This window comes from Enhydra lutris, unplaced genomic scaffold (genome assembly GCF_002288905.1).
Source record: "Enhydra lutris kenyoni isolate GAN:26980312 unplaced genomic scaffold, ASM228890v2 scaffoldscaffold1, whole genome shotgun sequence".
NCBI lineage: Eukaryota > Metazoa > Chordata > Mammalia > Carnivora > Mustelidae > Enhydra > Enhydra lutris.
This window is the reverse complement of record NW_019154085.1, coordinates 89,962,570-89,982,775: the sequence shown is the minus strand read 5'-3', so window position 1 is coordinate 89,982,775 and position 20,206 is coordinate 89,962,570. Positions and strand designations below refer to the sequence as shown.

Genomic DNA, 20,206 nt, shown 5'->3' with positions numbered 1-20,206 from the left:
AGAAAGACAACTATCATATGATCTCCCTGATATAAGGAAGTGGAGATGCACCGTGGGGGGTTAGGGGAGTTGGAGATGAATAAATGAAACAAGATGGGATCGGGTGGGAGACAAACCATAAGTGACTCTTAATCTCACAAAACAAACTGAGGGTTGCTGGGGGAAGGGGGGTCAGGAGAGGGGGGGTGGGGTGATGGACATTGGGGAGGGTATGTGCTACGGTGAGTGCTGTGAAGTGTGTAAACCTGGCGATTCACAGACCTGTACCCCTGGGGATAAAAATACATCATATGTTTATAAAAAATAAAATAAAAATAAAGATGAAAAATTATAAAGCATTGTGTGTATCAAACAAAACTTTTCTGTAGCCAAAGTGGATCAAATCACTAGTGTGATTCCACTAAAGCAAAGCAAACAGTATATATAATTTATTCAGTCTAACACTCTATTTAAAGTATGTTCTTGAGAAAGTCACTAACATCTATCAAAGTCATTGTTCTTATATTCAATGAACATAATATCCAATTTACAAAGTGGTGAGGAGCTTAAATCAAAACAAATATTAAGAATCCAGTACAATGACATGAAATAAGTATTTTGTAAATATTAGCTGCCTTCCAGAGGCAGAAAGACTAAAACATTGCCCTTTAGTTTATGTCTTTGTGCATTCCTGTAATATTTATTACTAGGAAATGGCATGTTACTAAATAAAATCTTAAATAATTAATGATAAGATGGACATGTAGTGGGTTTGATAACTTTAAAATATGCCCACGAATGTTTTGATACTGTTTCTTTCTGAAGGTGAAGCTTACTTTTCTTCCCTTTGAGTTCAGGATATTCTTTGTGACTTTTTTGTACTGAATAGAATGTGGTAGAAATGACACAGTGTGATTTCCAAGGATAAGCCATAAGAGGCATTATAACTTTCATTTTGTTCTTCCTCTTCGGATCACTCTGATGAAAGCCAAATGCCATACTATGAGGATACTCAAGCAACCCTGTGCAGAGGCCCATTTTGCAAGGAACAGATACCTACTGCCAACAGTCACAAGAATAAGCTTGGAAATAAATCTTGCAGCTCAGTTAAATCATTGGATGCCTGTTAGCAGTCCTGGCTAACATCTTGATTACAACCTCAAGAAACTGTGTCAATCACCTAGCTAAGCATCTCCTGAATTTCTGACACAGATAGTATAAGGCAATAGATACTCTTTTTTTTTTTTTTTTATTTGTCAGAGAGAGAGAGAGAGCAAGCACAGGCAGACAGAGTGGCAGGCAGAGGCAGAGGGAGAAGCAGGCTCCCTGCCGAGCAAGGAGCCCGATGCGGGACTCGATCCCAGGACGCTGGGATCATGACCTGAGCCGAAGGCAGCTGCTTAACCAACTGAGCCACCCAGGCGTCCCAATAGATACTCTTTTTAAGCCACTAAATTAATAATTTGTTATGCAGCAGAAGATAACTACTATACTAGTCAAATCCCTGTAGTTTTTAAAGAGATTTTATTGGCTTCCTATCACCTGGATATCACTTATAGAAGCATATCTGAACTAAACTGTCTCTACAGATGACTGGTTTGCTTCCTTTAAATTACCTGTAGTGCAGATACATGCTAAAACACAGAGGATACTCTATAAGTCTCGTAAATGAAACCTGGGAGATTTAAAGATAACTTTTCTTGTTTCTCTTGAAAAATTTTGCCTTACTTTTACAAAGTATAGTTCTGTGCTGAAACAAATATATCTGAGCATGATCAATGTGTGGACCTCTTACAAGGTCCCTTCTCAAGAAGGGCAGTGTCAGATAGAATTAACAACTTATGGAGTGACTGGTCAGAGAGTATATCCGTAGAAGTATGGCATTTTAACTAAGTTCAAAATAAGATGGTTGACCATGTGGAGATTAGCGGGCACAGCCTACCAAACAGGACTGAACTTGGCATATTCTCAAAATGAGGAGCAGGAATGTGAGGAGCTGTATCATAGCTAAAATATGAATGAATGAGAATAGATGAGGTAGTAGAGACTGGCAGGTATACGCAAACTACAGTAGATGGGCAGATTTCATAAACATTATATTAAAAAACCAGGGAACATTTTTATTTTAAATGCAATTTTTATTTTTATCATACTGTAAATGTACATGATTTAAAAAGTCAAACACCCCATCAAGGCTGAGAGTAAAATGTAGCAGTCCCTCCCTCACCTCTACTCTTCTTGTTTTAGCTATCTCAACCATATTCACTTCTATAATTCTATATAACATGTTTCTACTGTAATTTTAGCATTTTTAAAGTTCTTTATATAATCTAAGACTTTTTGTTACACATTAGGATTTAATTCTTTATACCCTTCCACACATACATAGAGTTATGCATTCATGCTTTCTCTCTTCATCCTCCCACAATTTTAATTTTTAGTGATATTAATATTCAGTGTTTATACAATTATGACTATATACATTTCTGTTGAAAAGCAAAGAAAAATTTCATAGTTTCATACTTCCTTCCTTGAAAAACTTTTGTTTTTTTAGAGTTCCATTTTTTTCTTGTTGTTTTTTCCTTTTGTACAATTTATTATTGCATAATTCTACAAAAGAACTCCAAAACTCCTCCCTAAATGGAAAAAAAAGCCAAATCAAAACAAAAACAAAAACAAAAAACCAAAAATACGCTCATCTATTAATATATATTTTTTCTTTCGACATCCTTCCTGTTGCATGACATCCCTTTGTTCCAATCTGTACTAATTCGCTCCATAGCGATGATCCTGGGTCTTCCTTTTTTTTTTTTTTTATTAATCAGTCCAGACATTTATCATTTAACTGCCTCAGATATCAAACATCTCATTTTCTGCTAATGTAAGGGATAAGAGGCTGCCTCTCAGTGGAGACTACGGTAGGGGATTTAGTAGTTGAGCTGTTCTCAAAACAGGTTCTAAGCTAATCCACTTATTAATCATCCTATCCTATAACCCCACATTTATTTTTGAGGTTCTTTGGGGTTCTTCATCTTGGCATCCCATCTGCACTCAGCAAAGCAGAGAAACACTAAACAATTCATTCATCATTTAATCATCTGTTCCTTATTGTTCAAAATTATCTCACATGTTTTGTCTCCTCTTTAGTTCTTTTTGGATTAATAAAATTCAAGACATTTCTTTATAGCATTTACAGGCACTTCCAAATAAGAACAGATATAATATAAACACTTTTGCTAAATCTGCAGTTTTTAATGGAAAATCGCTGGGGACAGTTTCAAGCAGAAAAGTTAGATGTTTGTTTAGCTTTTTAAAAAGATCATTCTAGTTGTTGTGTGGATAAAAGGGATAAGTCTGAAAGCAGGTGACCAGTTAGGAAGATTCTGTAAATTCCATGAAAGAGATGGTGGCTTTGAAGGGCGTCAGAGCAAAGGAGAGCCTATAAAATACATACTACACATATTCCCCTTGTCAAAATTAAACATACACTTATGTTTAAAGGAATACATGTAAGTTATAGTCTAGCTTAGATGAAGATGCCAAGAATGATAGAAAATTTGAAGACATTACAGAAGATCAGAAACATTCCAGACTCAGATTGCTTCTAGCTACATGTCTATTCTTTTTCTATATTATGAATATTTTAACTTGGCATTTTTATTGCCACAAAAAGATTGTCCCTCAAGCTGTGATGTTGCCTTCATTAAAGAGAGTTATATTATCTCTAATGTAAATACAGAGAGGAGAAGTTAAAAATAAAATTTTTTAAATGGTAAAATTATAAAGAAACTGTTTTCCTCAATTTATGTGTCTTTTGGTTTAAGAGGTAAATTAACATTTAAGTTTTATATATCTCTTTGCCAGAACATCTGAAAATGCTCACTGAATGATGAGATGTAATTCCATTTATTTTTATATGTCACCATAATCTTTCTCAAGAAGCATCTACTCACTTTATCCCTACATGACATTAAATAAACTGAATTGAGTAAACAAAGTCTCTGTCTGCTTGGTATAATAATTAAAATGGTATTACAGAAGTTTAATTTGGGTGTACTGTGGGCAGGCACATCCTTAATCAGGAATAGACTCTTACATATTACAGAACATTCTCCTTTTCCTTTAACTAATGAAAGTCTGCCTCTTCCTAGGCACCAAAACTGTTTCTTAAACACATGAAATGTAGTCAAAATAATCATCAAGGCCAATTCTTTATACAAATAGTCACGAAGTTCTACATACAATCTGTGTATGTCTTTATGAGAAAAGACAAGGAAAGTGCTTCTGACACAGGATGGTGGTAAATACTAGGTATTTGAGTTAGTCTTCAGTGTTCTTATGTTTTCTCTTCTGAGGAGGGAACAAAGATGACTGACCTTTCACTGTTCCGCTAGTTCTCAATTCCATCTTCTAACCTGCACTACAAACCAATCTTATTTCTTTCCTATGGTGGATGCACTTAGAAAACATGCAAGTGTTGTTCTCTCTCTACAGCAAAAATGAAGCAAAATGAAACAAACACACAACAAAAAACAAAACCAGTTTGCACAAGTGTTTTTCCCACTAGGCAAAACTTTGCATTCTTACTTGGCTCATATCTCAAATAGCTCATCCCTTCTTTTAGTTTTATTAGTTCTCACTCCACCCCAGACCAAATCTATTCACAAATCTTAAGAGCTTCACCTGGAATAATACACTTCTTTCCATCTCTAATACTACTCTACCTGGTCAAGACACAGTTTTCTCTCCTTTGGACAGCTGCAATAGCTTCTTTAATGATCTTTCAACTAAAGGATCATTTTAAACCCAGATTATATCAGGACACCAAAAAAGAAAACAGGGTTCTCTTTATAATCTGAGTTCTGTGTTACACTTGATTGTCAGTGGGGGGGAAATAGTCTTAACAAACTGAAAAGACTCATGGAATTTACTCTCCTGTGCTAATGCCTTCAAAATGATGTCACTGATATTTTTATAAATATCTAAGTTTGCTGAAATTTAGCTCAATCTTAGACAAAACTTTTTGGAGTGTTTCCTCTTTGTAACATTTTACCATGAATACCACCCAGGAGATGGCTCCAACAGACATTTGTATTGTTTCTTCCTCAGGGTTCTAATCAACAACAGGTCTTAGTCTAAATTTTAAGTCTATATTTTTACTTTCCAAAATATCACTCCTCTTCTTAGACTCTCCAATGACTTCTTAACACATTTAGCATAAAATCCGGAGTCCTTAACATGGCTTATGTCTTTTATTTTTTTTAAGATTATTTATTTATTTATCTGACAGACAGAGATCACAAGTAGGCAGAGAGGCAGGGAGAGAGAGAGGAAGGGAAGCAGGCTCCCAGCAGAGGAGAGAGCCCCATGTAGGGCTCAATCCCAGGACCCTGAGATCATGACCTGAGCCTAAGGCAAAGGCTTTAACCCACTGAGCCTCCCAGGTGCCCCTGGCTTATGTCTTTAAACTCCCTTCCACCTCATATCTGCTTTGCTCACTCTAGTCCACTCACGCTGGCCCAAAAAGAGCTTCTACCTTAGGACATTTGTACTTGATCTTCAAGAGAAGAGTATCTGAATGTGCACGGTTTGTGCCCCCCCTTCATTTGGATATCCGCTCAAATGTCAGTTTCTCAGAAACACCTCTCTTCATTAGTGGATATTAAAAATACCACCTCATTCCCCCTCTACACACAGTGACTCATCCCTGCCAGTCAATACTGTTAGGAAGCAGAGCCTGAAGACGTGACTGAATTGCTGCATTATTACGACAAACCCTGAATGGATGAAGAAAGTGTTTTCTTGAGATGGAACCTAGTCCTGGTGAAGATGCTGCAAAGACTGGTGAAATGGAAACAAATTATCTAGAATATTACATAGACTTAGGTGACAAGGCATTAGCAGGGTTTGAGAGGATTGACTCCAATTTTCAAAGAATTTCTATTGTGCATAAAATGCTATCAAATAGCATTGCATGCTACAAAGAGGTTGTTGGCAGAAGGAAGAACCCACTGACGTGCCAGACTTCATCACTATATTATTTCAAGAAACAGCCACAGCTACCTCAGCCTTCAGCAACTGCTGCCCTGATCCGCCAGCAACCAACACTGAAAGAAGACCCTCTGTCAGTAAAGTTATGACTCACTGAAAGCTCAGGTGTTGGTTAACATTATTTGGCAATAAGGTATATATACAAAAGATTGATTTATTTACTTTGAGAGAGAGAGAGTGCAAGAACATGAGCAAGAGGGGCCAAGGGAGCCAGAGAGAGAATTTCAAGCAGATTCCACACTGAGAACAGAGCCAAAAATGAAGCTCAGTCTCATGACCCTGAGATCATGATTGAGCTGGAATCAAGAGTTGGAGGCTTAACTGACTGTACCACCCAATCAGTTTATTTTATTTTAAGCAAGTATATTTTAAATTATATTTTAAGCAAGTTATATACATTGTTTTTTTAGACATGATGCTATTGCACACTTAATAAACTATAGTATAGTGTAAAATTCTCCTTTATATTCACTGGGAATTAAATAAAAAACCCAACTGCTTTTATTGTGCTATTCACTTTATTATGGTGGTCTAGAACTGAACTGGATATGTCCAGGATAAGCCAATATAATTCAAGGGGAAAAAGTTGGAAATTGAGCTTGTGTTTATCAAAATAATAACCTTGATTCTCCTTATAATTTTGTGTGAATCTCATCTCATGGAAATACGATGGCCAACATTAATTGAGAGTCCCAAAATAAAAGCTCAGGCTTAACACAGAATGGGATGGAACACTGAGATGATTATTTGCATAATTCACACATTAGAAGCATTTTGCCTCAATTATCTATAGTTTAGGGACAAACATCTTTTTGCACAAATTATCTAAGTACCTGATGTAATTCTCAATGGCCTTTTGTGTGAGTAATCACAATCATAATGCGCCTGTCCAAGTTCAGAACGTTTGTGAAAATACCCATGATAAGTCTAATTTAGTCAGTTATATTCTTCTTACAAATCAAATCCTCAAAAAGTATAGAGAGTGAAACTTGCATCTGATACAGAGAAAAGTTTAAAAGAAAGATTTATTTCATTTTTAAATGTCTTTTTAAAAATTTAACTGAGTGTTGTTCCTGTTCAGAACTTCAGAAACAACTAAGTATCTCTCTTTGTCATAACAAAAGCAAACAATAGAAAGATTATTTTTAAAACCTGCATGTTTATGTCAGTAGAATTAAATGATACCATCTTTATTCCTGCCAGACATAACCCTTTGTTGCTTAGTTTTGATGGCCATGAAGGAAGATGAAAACAAAATTTTATCAAGTAAATATTATCATTAAAAGGATAATGAATTACAGAATATCTTAAGCCCACATTTAATCATTACAGTTGCAATTTTAGGAACACTGTTCGAGTTGGTAACCAAAAGCTTAGCAGGCTTTGGAGAATTATTTCATGTTTACCAGACTCCCAGGAGACCAAGACATCAACCAGAATGTCAATTTGTCAATTTTTAACTACTGATGGGATGTTCCAGTGACACAATTACTAACAGGAACCCTCCTAACAAATTCCTCCCAAGAGGAATTTATGGTATGTGAGAAACCAAACCTAAAAGTTATCTGTTAAGCACAAAATCAAAGCAAAGGGAATTGCATATAATGGAGTTGAGGCCTTCTAAGTTTTAGGAGGTGCTTAGAAAATTATCAGGACTACACTATGGAAAGCTACCTTTTTGACAACTAGAACAGCTATGAATATGCTTCCAACACAGTATATATATACTTATTTAATCTAGATCTGTCTTTCACAAACATTTTAAAAAAATCCTTCACCATCTATATCACCATCTCCTTGTTTGAAATTGCTATTTTTTAATTTAAATTCAATTTAATTAACATATAGTATATTACTTGTTTCAGAGGTAATTGAGTGACTCGTCAGTTTCATATAATACCCAGTGCTCATTCCATCAAGTGCCCTCCTTAATACCCTCACCCAGCTATACCATCTCCCCACCCACCTCCCTCAAGCAGCCCTCAGTTTGTTTCCCAGTTAAGAATCTTTAATAGTTTGTTTCCTTTTGTTTTTGTCTTATTTTTCTTTCCCTTCCCCTGTGTTCATGTTTTGTGTCTTAAATTCGACATATGAGTGAAATCATATGGTATTTGTTTTTCTTTGACTGACATTGCTCTTCTATCCTCAAAAGTTTTTGTCACCATACTCTTACCTAACTCTGGAAAAAAGTTTTAAAACTTAAAAGTTACCAGACACTGTATTTTAAAATTAGTACTAACATATACTCCTTGTTACCATCCTCAAACACAAATGATCTTTTAGGCTAGGGCTTTTCCTGGGATGAATTTCACATATGTGCAAATCTTTATTGAATATCTGATTCCTGTCAGCTCTAATTCTGAAACAGATTCTGGTGTGTTATCATAATCTCAGCGTATGTGGTATCTGGACCCTATATCCTTTGAGTGCAGACTAAAATGAATTGGGCCATTAGGAAGAAATAGCTAGAACACTGTGATTAGAGTCAGTCTCTACAGCTTCGTGCACACACAGCTTGTATAGCTCTTTAGCCACAAAGACAGTAAATATATAAAAAAAAAGTGATGAGAGAATCCAATCTGAGTGATTCTCCCTAAGACATTTAAAGCAATATTTCTCAAAGTGGATAACATAAAACCCTAGATATTTGGGATAATGGTACATATTAGGCCTATACACACACTCATATCACCTCCTTAGAAACAAGTACCCAAAGAAAGACACTCACAGACGTACCCACGAAAATATCAATCAAGTGTTCAATACTTAAGTAAAGGAAATCCTGGGCTACACAAAGTAAAACAGGTACTTTATTGAAGAATTCTGAATAATCTTTAACATACTACATACATATAAATCTCCAATAGGTTCCATAGCATGCAAAATTTCCTAAACCCATTTGACCACAAAATCATTTTTCCAAAAGTGTCTTACAGAACACAGAATATGTGTCCCAAAGAGCATGTTTTAGGAACTTGTATTATAAAGAAACTGAAGTGTACCTAATGTGAGTGATTAGGTGGGAGAAAAATAAGAAAGGAATAAAAAGGGAGGAGAAAGAAATATTCCTACACACACACACACACACACACACACACACACACACACACACACTGAAATATCTCAAATTACAAGAAAAACATCAAGTAATGGAAGGCAAAGTATGTTTAAATCCAGGCGGGATCTCAGCAGTTATGTGAATAAGTTCTTTCATTTTAAAATGATTTGCATAAGGTCAGACTGCCAGTTAATAACAGAGCTAGGACCATATCAACTCATCATTCGTTTTACCCCATATATTGTGGTGATAGAAATATAAACCAGTATTAAAATAAATGTACAAGTCACAAGATGTTAGAGCTTGAAAAAAATAAAATTTAAAATTAAAAACCCAGAATCTTAATCAAAAACTGAAGTGCTACATGGTAGTTTTATTACATTGCTTAACTATGCTCCTACTTCTCACTGTCTTTAGAGTTGATGCTAAGTGCTTATTGTAAATGTGTCTACAACATTAAAAATGTGTAATGGTCAAGGAATACTAGGAGAAAAAAAATGTGCATTTTACTTAACATAAATTATTTTAAAGAAATGCGAAATAAAAGGAAAAGATTAAAGTAAACAATTATATTAGCATATTTATAGAGAAAATTATCAAATAAATACTATTTCAGAAATTATTTTACTAGGGCTACTTGTTATAAAAATAATAGCTTCTTTTTTTCTTTCTCTTTTCTTTCCTTCCCTCATTTCCTTCTTTCTTCTATCACGATAGAGTTTATTAAGACAGAAACAGGTTTCAGTAATTACATGTCATGGATTTCATATATAGGACAAAAACTTATTTAATCATCATGAAAAGAGCATTTTAACTTCCAAGTTTCAAATTGATAGATTAAAAAAAAAAACTAAAATATTTTGTTCTACTTGGTATATGGCATCATGATGGGATCATTTGATTATTAAAATCTATAATGAAACAAACAGACATGAGAATCTAGACAAAAACATACTATGAGAATAATGATTTAAAATTCTACATAACCTCAAGAGAAATTTGTGGGGGAATACATTTCTATTATGCAAGGTATAGTTCACCAAATTCATAGGAAAAAAAATAACAACAATTGAAGTGTAGCACATGTCTAATATCTGCTTTGGTGAGTTTCAAGCATGTTGCCAAATGGCAATAAATAGTAATTTAGTTTGTTTTTTTTTAGATTTTATTTATTTATTTGACAGACATATCACAAGTAGGCAGAGAGGCAGGCAGAGAGAGAGGGAGGAAGCAGGCTCCCTGCTGAGCAGAGAGCCCCATACAGGGCCTGATCCCAGGACCCCGGGATCATGACCTGAGCTCCCAGGACCCCGGGATCATGACCTGAGCTGAAAGCAGAGGCTTTAACCCACTGAGCCACCCAGGCGCCCCAGTAATTTAGTTCTTTGCAGCCTGACAACTGAACTAACAGTAAAGACAAATTTACAGAGGAACAGAGTGCTGAGAGTGTTTTTTTGTTTTTGTTTTTGTTTTGTTCTTCTTTTCTTTTTACTAGGCATTCAGGATAGTCTTTCATGATTGCATGCTGATTGTAAATCAGAATGGTTTACTTATTTCAAAGTATAAATTCATCCAAGGTTAATGTAAAAATTAAGACACAATTTAATATCAGTGCCTACAACATTAAGCATATGGTATAGAAAGGGAATACTGAAAGTTCTCTGGAAATGTGTCCTCAGATCATCTTTGCTAATTTTGAGTGTCTCTTTCCATCTTACCTTTTTTTTTTTTTTTAGAACTCAATGGGTGGCCTGATCATTTTGCTAAAATTCCAGATCCCTGCAGGAATATGTCATATTAACTAGCTACACACACGCACACACACACACACGCAGCAGTTATATATATTATTTGTGGGAGATTTGGCATCTTCTTTGAAAGTACCAGTATCTGCCTTTCTAATGTAGAATAAAGAACAGAACATTTAGCTTTTCCATCTCTGTCTTTGTTTTAGCCACTCAGGATTGTCTAATATATCTGAGATCTGTAGCTAAAATTTTTTTCTATGACAAAACAGGAAGGGCATATAGAAATGTACTGTGTATCCAGTGAGATGAGATAGCAAATATAGATTTTAATATTACACTAAACTTCTAAAATAAACAATTATGCAAAATTTAAATGCAACTCAGTTTGACCTATAATGACTGCTTTTTTCCTCACAGTAAATTTTTGAAAAAAAATTTTTTTTTTTTTTTTTCAAAAAAGAATGCTTTCCTCAGGCAAATTCAGAGAAAAGCATCTATTCAAGAGTGGATCATGACAGGTATTCAGGCATACTCCCATCAGTTCATTATTTTTGCTTATATCGTACAGCAGGCATTTTATGTAATTATACATGCAAGGAATATTGCAACTTCATTATCAACTCAAACATTGTCACAGTGAATGAAGAGCCCACCATATACAAGGGCAGCTATTCTCTGACATGTTGATAAAATGCTTGGTTTACAAGCAATGGTAGAGAAGCCCAGCCTTGCTCACACCTCTTCTCCCCTCCCTTCATTAAATTACTTCAACACATTTAATTACTCTTTTCTACAGTGACTGAAATTGCATAGCTTAAATACGACTTTATCTTACTTTGTTAAAAAACATTTATTCCAATTAGAAGATTTCCATTGTATTTGTTATTTACCATTCAAAATGAATGTTCTATTCAGCATTTCAGTGAATTGCTTAAAAAAATCTCTTCAGTTTTCTAGATTTGCCAAGAATTGTCATATAACTCAAATGCAATCTAAGTTACAAACTATATTCTGTAGATGTTCTAATAAGCAATTGCTTGACCAATTTAGTAAATCCCTAGATTTACTAAAAAAAAAAAAAAGTTTAAAAAATAGTTTTAAAAATACATATTATAGAAGAAATTGCTATTACTAATAAAGCATGTTAAATGTAGAAAGGTTGTTTAAGTGAACCTGGCAGATAATTTTACATGGCAGCTTAGTGAATATCCTAGTTCTCTGACTGTCAGTATTCCATTTGTGAGGGACAAATGCATTTGGATTAGTTAAGGTAATCACTAACATGGCAGAGACTGGGGTCTTTTTTTTTGAACAGTTTCCAACAGCTGGCTCAGCCAGTGGATGAAATATTCAAATCACATAGCAGCACTCCTTGTGCAGGTAGCCCTTGTTATTTATAATTTATTAGGAATTATCATTTTCCATAGAATCATTGAAAATGGCCAGTGTCTACAGCTTTCACCAGTCATTGTGGTCCAGTGTCACAATAAATGGATTTAGCAATTTTTATTTATGTTAAGAGGATTTTCAAAGCATTGGATTTGATTTGTTAAACATTTATTTATGTTCACTTAACTATATACAATCATACTTTTATATTCCATTTTTATAATTTTTGCCACTGATTCATTTAATGTAATCATACTTATTACATATTACATGGTATTATGTCTTATGTTTAATAAAGATTAATAGTCAATCCCTTTAATTGCATGTCAAAAATATTAATAAAATATAATTATTGAATCCAAATCATCAAACACTCTACATCTGAAAACTGTATTTATTCTTTCACAGCACTTTTTTTCCTTCTTAACTTGACTGCACATTTTTCTTTATTTTCTACCAACTTTTACATTCACAGTGTTTTCAAGAATATTTTTTTCCTGTAAATCATAAAATAAGTGGACATATCTTGAATTTCTCATGCATACAGTTTTCTCCAGGCAAGCACAAATAAAATTTACACTCTTATGTTGGAGGGGTAGAGGTCAGGAGAGAGAGAGAGAGAGAGCAAGCACCAGCACAAAAGGAGAAACTAATGTGTAGGTCTGTGTAACAATGTAATTTGATTTCAATTTATGGTAATATGTAGGAAGTACAGTTGCTAGTTTGTGAATTTCTGGCATGAGAAATCAAAGTAAATCAAAATCACAAATCACTCTTTTGGAAGATGCATAAAAACTCTGATTTGCTAAGAAAAAAGTCAACAAACACAGGTAGTTGTTACTAATTAGCATAAATCTGATAGTTTTAAAGCATTTTAACAAACACTACAGCTGATGAGCTTATAATTATCAATTCTGTTTCTTGATTTTTAAAAATCCCACCTTCACTACCACATCGTGAACTATCACTCAGTGGCAAATTACAATTCTCATTTAAGTGACACTGTAATAAGCATTAAGGAAAGAATTAAAATTAACTCTGTAACTTACTACTTATGTAAACAGTGAAAATGTGTATGTGTGTGCATATTCAAAACAGGTAGTGAATACATTTATTTAAGCATATTCATATTTGCATATATAGGTTTCTGATAGCCAAATAGTATTTTAGAAAAATCTAAGAATCCTGTTTATTGATAAATGAAATCCTTAAAGGGTGAATTGAATTGAATATGAATTGAAATACTCACTGTGAAAGGACTGAAGAATATTGATTGTCCACTCATCTGTTAATCTTCCTGTTTTTGTTATCTGGATACATTTGAGCTGATTTGAAGATTCTCTTGATTCAATCCAACAAATCATGTCTTCGTTATAAATAAAATCCAGAGTATGAATTTCATTTCCATTGACTGAGCTCAAGGTTGCCATTTTACTTCCATTGAGATAGAAAACCTCAATTGTTTCAGAATTTGCAATTAATAGCATAGGCAACCTATCTGTAGGTTCTGGAATAAAAGAGAAAGAAGCGAGTTCAATAAGAGTCAAAATATTTTCCGAATTTTACATCACTCACTAGAACTTATCCTTATATTTTAATGCATCTTTAAAATAAAAAAAAAGTTTGCAAAAGTATTTATTAATGATTCTTATATATGCTTCACTATATGTTTCAGTTCACTTCTCTAAGGAAAACATACACCATTGAGCATTTGTATTCTTTATTTTCTTAGTTGTAATGTGTTGTGTAAATGTGAGGACAATGCTATTTACTTTCATTGTCGGTAAATAAAGTAAGTGATGTGAGTTGTTATTTGTTTTTTGGTTTTGTTTTGGTTTTATGTTTGTTTGTTTTGTTTTGTTTTTTTTAGCAATGAGGATGGATCTGGGATTACCTATCTCCATACAGTGTTATAGGATTCCCTTGTGAGCAAGGGCATGCCTTTTTGAAGTGGATGTATGAAGCCAGAAATGGATTTTCTAGAGTTAAACATGTAAAGCTCATAGGCCCATAGTGTGGCTTCAACCACACTGGCTTCTTGACTGACCCCCATTCCCATGATTACTGAGCTACTTCTTTCCATGTTTTTCCTCTATAGTCATGAAAATCAGATTGTAGAAATTAAATAAATTTGCTTGATATTACTTTTAGAACAATTCATCTTTGCTCATGTTAGGATTTGTGAGTTTTTAATGAATATGTACTAATTGACCGAAATTATCATGTGAAGGTATTGAAAGAGTTTAGTGATACAGTCATGATCAGAGTAGCTTTTGTGCTAATTAGGAAATTAAAAATTTGTAAACCTTCAATTCTTCTTTTTTTCTGCCCTACATCCAAAGTACCAATAAATATCTTTGATTCTGATGCCAAACCTATCAGAAATCCCACCGTTTCTCAGTGACTATTACTAGCTACCACCCCACTCCAAGCTGCCATCATCTCTCAACTAGATCATTCCAAGAACCTTCTAATTGATTTCTCTGCTTTCATCAATGCCCTCCTCTTCTTTAGTCTATCTCAACACAACAGCCAGGGTTATATCTTTAAAATGTTAATGTCAATCAAGTCAGTCTTCTGCCCCTTGCTCACCTCCCTTAGGGTGTTATTTGAATGCTACCTTTCTGGTGAAGACTTCTCTTACTACTCTACTTTGTAAAATTTGCAAGTCCCTACAAACTCTATATGCAAACTCCCTATAAACCTTCCCTGCTTCATTTTCCCCTTATCACCACCAAACATTGTATAAACCTTTTTTTCTGATTTATTATTTTCTACTTCTACTGCTGTATCTCTAGCATTCAGAATCCAGTGGTTATTCAATACAAACTTCTGAATACATAAAATGGACACATGGAATTCTTGCAGGGTAGATTTCTTTAGAAGCATTCGGTGAAATATTACAAAATAATTTGGTTTTCTTAACTGAAAAATGGAATCCAGAGAAAGACTGGCTAACAGAAAGTTTCATAAACATCATTTGATTATTCAAGAAACTGACACTGAACATTGAGAATGTAGGAGAAAGGTAAATATGTATATTATGAGTAATATAATTAAATAAGTCTGAACTTTTAAATTATTATTTAATGGTCCTCATCATTTCTGATGTGAGTAGAGATATTAGGCTCCCTGTGTTTTATACAGATAGAACAGCATTTGGATTTTACCTGCTAAGGATTTAACTCAATCAAGGGATAAAATTCTTCTCCACCTTCAGAGAGACACTAGAAGTTTTTTGATTTAATCAAAACATCAAAACAACAATAAAAAGTCTCAATGAGATTATGCAATTAATTAACCCAACAAAAAAAGAAGTCTCTAAAATGCTGAGATAATTTCTACAATAAAGATTTCTCTCAGAAGAATTAATAAAATCGTGGATTATTTCTGCTTGATGTAACCTTGTCAAAGGACCACATCTAAGCTTGGTTAGTTAGTTGGCTCTTCTCTTAACCTCTTAAATCCATCTTGAACCATGCAATGTTTGCCCTTGCCATTCCCTAATTTAGAAGTCCAGACTTAGTCCCTTTTCAACATTCCTACCTCTGTTGTTTTCCAGTTGAGCTAAGCACTCCTAAAACCTATCGGATCATAGATTTCTCAGGTTATGAAGGGGTCTTAGGTGGCCGTGTTATGAGGTTAACAAAGACATATTGCTAGCCTGTCAGTACTTACAGTTTTCATTTGACAACTGAAATGACCTTTAGTGAAATTGTCTCTCATTAAAAAGTGAACCATTACAGAAAGTTTCTTTCTTTTTTTTTTTTTTAAAGATTTTATTTATTTATTTCACAGACAGAGATAGGCAGAGAGGCAGGCAGAGAGAGAGGAGGAAGCAGGCCCCCTGCTGAGCAGAGAGCCCGATGTGGGGCTCGATCCCAGCATCCCAGGATCATGACCTGAGCTGAAAGCAGAGGCTTTAACCCACTGAGCCACCCAGGTGCCCCTACAGAAAGTTTCTTTGCTTCCAAGTTTTATGACAAGTCCAGATGTAGACAATAACTTCTTACTGGCTACTAGTCAGTAAATTTACTGATGTAATAAACATTCTTTGGAGTGAGGCTAGAATATGAAGGAACACTGATTCCTCTTAGAAACTGAGATGAAAATGAATTAATGGTCAACACAGTTAATGCCTACTTGACAGAACTGATCAATCTATCTGATTTTTATAGTTGCTTTTTGAGTGAATTAGTTGATTGTTTTAATGTAAAATATAGCAACCACTGATTCTGTAACTTCTGATAAACAGAAAACCAATAAAGTCAGATGCTTCATAATTTGAAGTAGATTGATTTGATAATGGTGACTTTAAAAATTCAAATGACACACTGGAGGAAGGATGCTTATTAGTTGTGATGTGCTTCATTGAATTAACATTTATGTGTCACAGTTAATTATTAGCCGTAGTTTCCCTCTTTACACAAGTAACATAACGCCTACTTATGGTGGTGGAAGGAAGTCAGTGAAACACAAGAACCCACAAAAATAGTCAGGGGTTAAGGATACAAGTCTTTTTTTCTTACTTCATGAAAGCCTGCATAGGTAATCTGTCTCAACCCACACTAAGTTTGATCTCCAGTGTTCATCATTACCTCAAATTTCCACATACCAAGGTAAGAGCACCATTAGCTTGGGTAATAAGGATATAAGTCTCATCAAAAAAATGTGATGTTCTTTAAAAAATCCCATCCTTAGAGTCAGTGGACAGTTTTTCCAAAGGAATATTTGGAAAACATGTTAGATGACTTTAGTCAAAGGAATACATACACCAACATTTAGTGAGAAGTAATAAATATTAACTTTCCATATAGAAGAGATTGAAACATAGAAAGCACTCAGTGAATATTCTAACTTAGAGAATGAAGACTTCACTTGAATAAAACTCTCCAACAGCCTGTCAAATGTGTCGTGTTGGGGTAGGAAAATTGTCCTCATCTTCTTCAACATTCATCATATGTCAATGGCATAAAAAACAGGTATTTTCTCTCCCAAACAGTTATAAGGATGTGTATTTATGCTCTGTATGATAAGCGTGTGTTTTTTTTTCTATTACACATGTTACATTAATTAGCACTATAATTTTTGAAGACTGAATAGGAAACTTTAAATTAAAAAGAGAAACTTGGAAACACGGAGAAGCTATGAATCTGAGTAGATTCATAAAAATCCCTATTTAAATTTCAAGCCACTATAACCACATCTTTGCAAACATATCCTTATCCTTTCATAGTCAGGAATATACTAAATGTATATGTATATACTTATAATAATATGATTTTGACAGATGGTTCACTCTAAATGAATGTTTTCAGAATGAATAAAACTCATTTTTTCAGGTTTATTTTAAACTTCTTATTCTTCCATTCATTTCTAAGAATATAAGTTCAACTATTTTCCTTTTATATTATTAGAATTATGGATTCAGTTACTTACACATAAATGTCAACCTAATAAATATTTATGTTATAATAAATGTATGTACATGGATATATACATATATGTTTATTAAGTAGTTTTATTGTGTTCTAATTTCTCTGCAATTGTGAGCAATTTTCTCCACTAAATGAAATTCAGTAGCTGCACCTTAATACGTGTTGATTCAAAGATGAAAAAACAAAAAAACAATAAGAATCTCAGGTTCAACTGTATAAAAGTTAAATAATGACTCACATGTAAAATATATAAAATGAAGAGTCACAGTAAGGCTGAATGTGTAAGAAAACAGGAAACTATTATCTGTGCAGCCCAAGGAATCAGTTGTTAACAAATATAACTTGAAATAATAGAAAGAGGGATTTTCAAAGTTTTACTTTTATCATATACAAATTATATAAAGTCTTTAAAAATAATGAAAATGGGATGAAATTAGAAATGAGAAATAAGAATGCTAACAATTTGTAATAAAAAATGATGCAACCGGGGCGCCTGGGTGGCTCAGTGGGTTAAAGCCTCTGCCTTCGGCTCAGGTCATGATCCCAGGGCCCTGGGATTGAGCCCCACATCGGGCTCTCTGCTCAGCGGGGAGCCTGCTTCCTCCTCTCTCTTTCTCTCTCTCTCTGCCTACTTGTGATCTCTGTCTGTCAAATAAATAGATAAAAATCTTTAAAAAATTGATGCAACATGCCATAGGAAGGTGAACTACAATAAGAAACAAAAAGTAGAGCAATCTGTATAAAGACACTATAAATTAAAAAAAAAAAATCTTCCAAATTTGTGCAAAAATCAGAAAAAGCTGAATATGAAGTATTAGGAAATTACATAGTTTAAAAAATGAGGAAAAGCATTATTCAAAAATAAAATAGAGAGCAAAGTCAGCCAAACTAAAAATGTGAATGAAATTAATATAAGTGGAAAAAAAAAATGTTATGGGGTTTAAATTTTTTTTTCTTTTCATGTTGGAAATTTAGATGACCAAATTGTTTCTTTATTTCCCTCAATTATGTTTTTAATGGAAACATATATTTACTGAACTGAATAACATTAGGAATATCATACCATATCAGAGGAAACTATTATATCATGTTTTATAAATTATAAAATAAAACATGAACCAAATGTGGAAACATTAAACTGCCTTAAAAACAGAGTTGAACTAAGAAAAAAAAAGCATATCACTACAATTATGTTTTAATTTATCTTAGCACTATTTGTCACAATATATTTATGCTAAACTATTGTTTGGATGGAAATGGTTTATTTATAGTATTTTTATTTTATTATTTACTATTTACAGATCTAAGGTATCCAACTGGAATCTGAAGATTAGTAAAATAGTCTGCCTTTAAGAAAAATATAATCTAGTAGAAAGGTTAAAGTATATATAAAAGGTCTATATTTTTAAAATCAGGTTTGATGCCTTTTATAAAAGATGTATAGTGGCATTGAGTTTCAAAGAAAGGTTAGCTATATGTTATTATGGTCTGAATGTTTGTATTCCCCCAAATCCGTATGTTGAAACCCTAACTCCTAATGGTGATGATACTAAGGAGGTGGGGGCTTTGAGAGGTAGTTAAGCCTTCATAAATAAGATTAATACCTTACCAAGGAGTCTCCAAAGAGATCCTTAGCCCCTTCCATCATATAAAAGTACAGCAGGTCTGTGACACAGAAGTCCTCACCAGACCAACCTGGCACCCTGCTCTCAGACTCCCAGATACTGGAACTCTGAGAAATAAATTTCTATTGTTCACAAGTCACCCAAATTGGGCTAATTTTTTTTTTTAAAGATTTTACCCAATTATTTGACAGACAGAGATCACAAGTAGGCAGAGAGGCAGGCAAAGAGATTGGAGGAAGCAGGCTCCCTGCCGAGCAGAAAGCCCAATGTGGGGCTTGATCCCAGGACCCTGGGATCATGACCTGAGCCGAAAGCAGAGGCTTTAACCCACTCAGCCACCCAGGCACCCCAAAATTGGGTATTTTGTTACAGCAGCACAAACAGAGTAAGACCTACCTGTTTAGTAGTGTTAAAAGTTCCTTAATGGTGATGGCATTTGATCTCAGCTTTGCCTTAGTAGAGGAACAGAAATGGCAATGTAGAGATGGAAATGCCGGTGGAACAAACAATGTTGTTGAAAGCATAGATATAAGGACTAGAATATGTTGGGAAAATAGTGACCTCACATTTCAGTTTTCTGGAGGGTAGAACATACATGAATGGTGAAAGTACTTCATAATGACAGTAACATGGTTAAGCTCTTTTGAGTATATCTTGGGAGCCAGACACTATAATACATGATTTACATTTATTAGTTTATTACAACATATCTATTAATCAGGTGCTACAATTACCTACATTTTATGAGTAAGAAAATGAAGTTATATAGAGTTTAAGTAACTTGCTTAAAATCACATAGCCACCAAGTGAAAAGAACTGGATTAAAACTCTGAGGATGAAGTAGCTGAGAAATTACGTTTAGGAAAGACTGCATACATAGGTCATTGAATGTCAAGATGATAAACTTATTTTTAATTT

At 34.0% G+C, this 20,206-nt stretch overlaps 1 protein-coding gene across 1 annotated transcript in view; it reads right to left on the bottom strand.

The window, feature by feature from the left end:
• LOC111140884 (LDL receptor related protein 1B) overlaps nucleotides 1–20,206 on the bottom strand; it is a 1,957,146-nt gene that overhangs the window by 1,018,432 nt on the left and 918,508 nt on the right. The window contains exon 6 of the mRNA XM_022493131.1: nucleotides 13,475–13,732. Within this exon, the coding sequence (XP_022348839.1) occupies nucleotides 13,475–13,732 (258 nt within the window). The remainder of the gene's footprint in view (nucleotides 1–13,474; nucleotides 13,733–20,206) is intronic.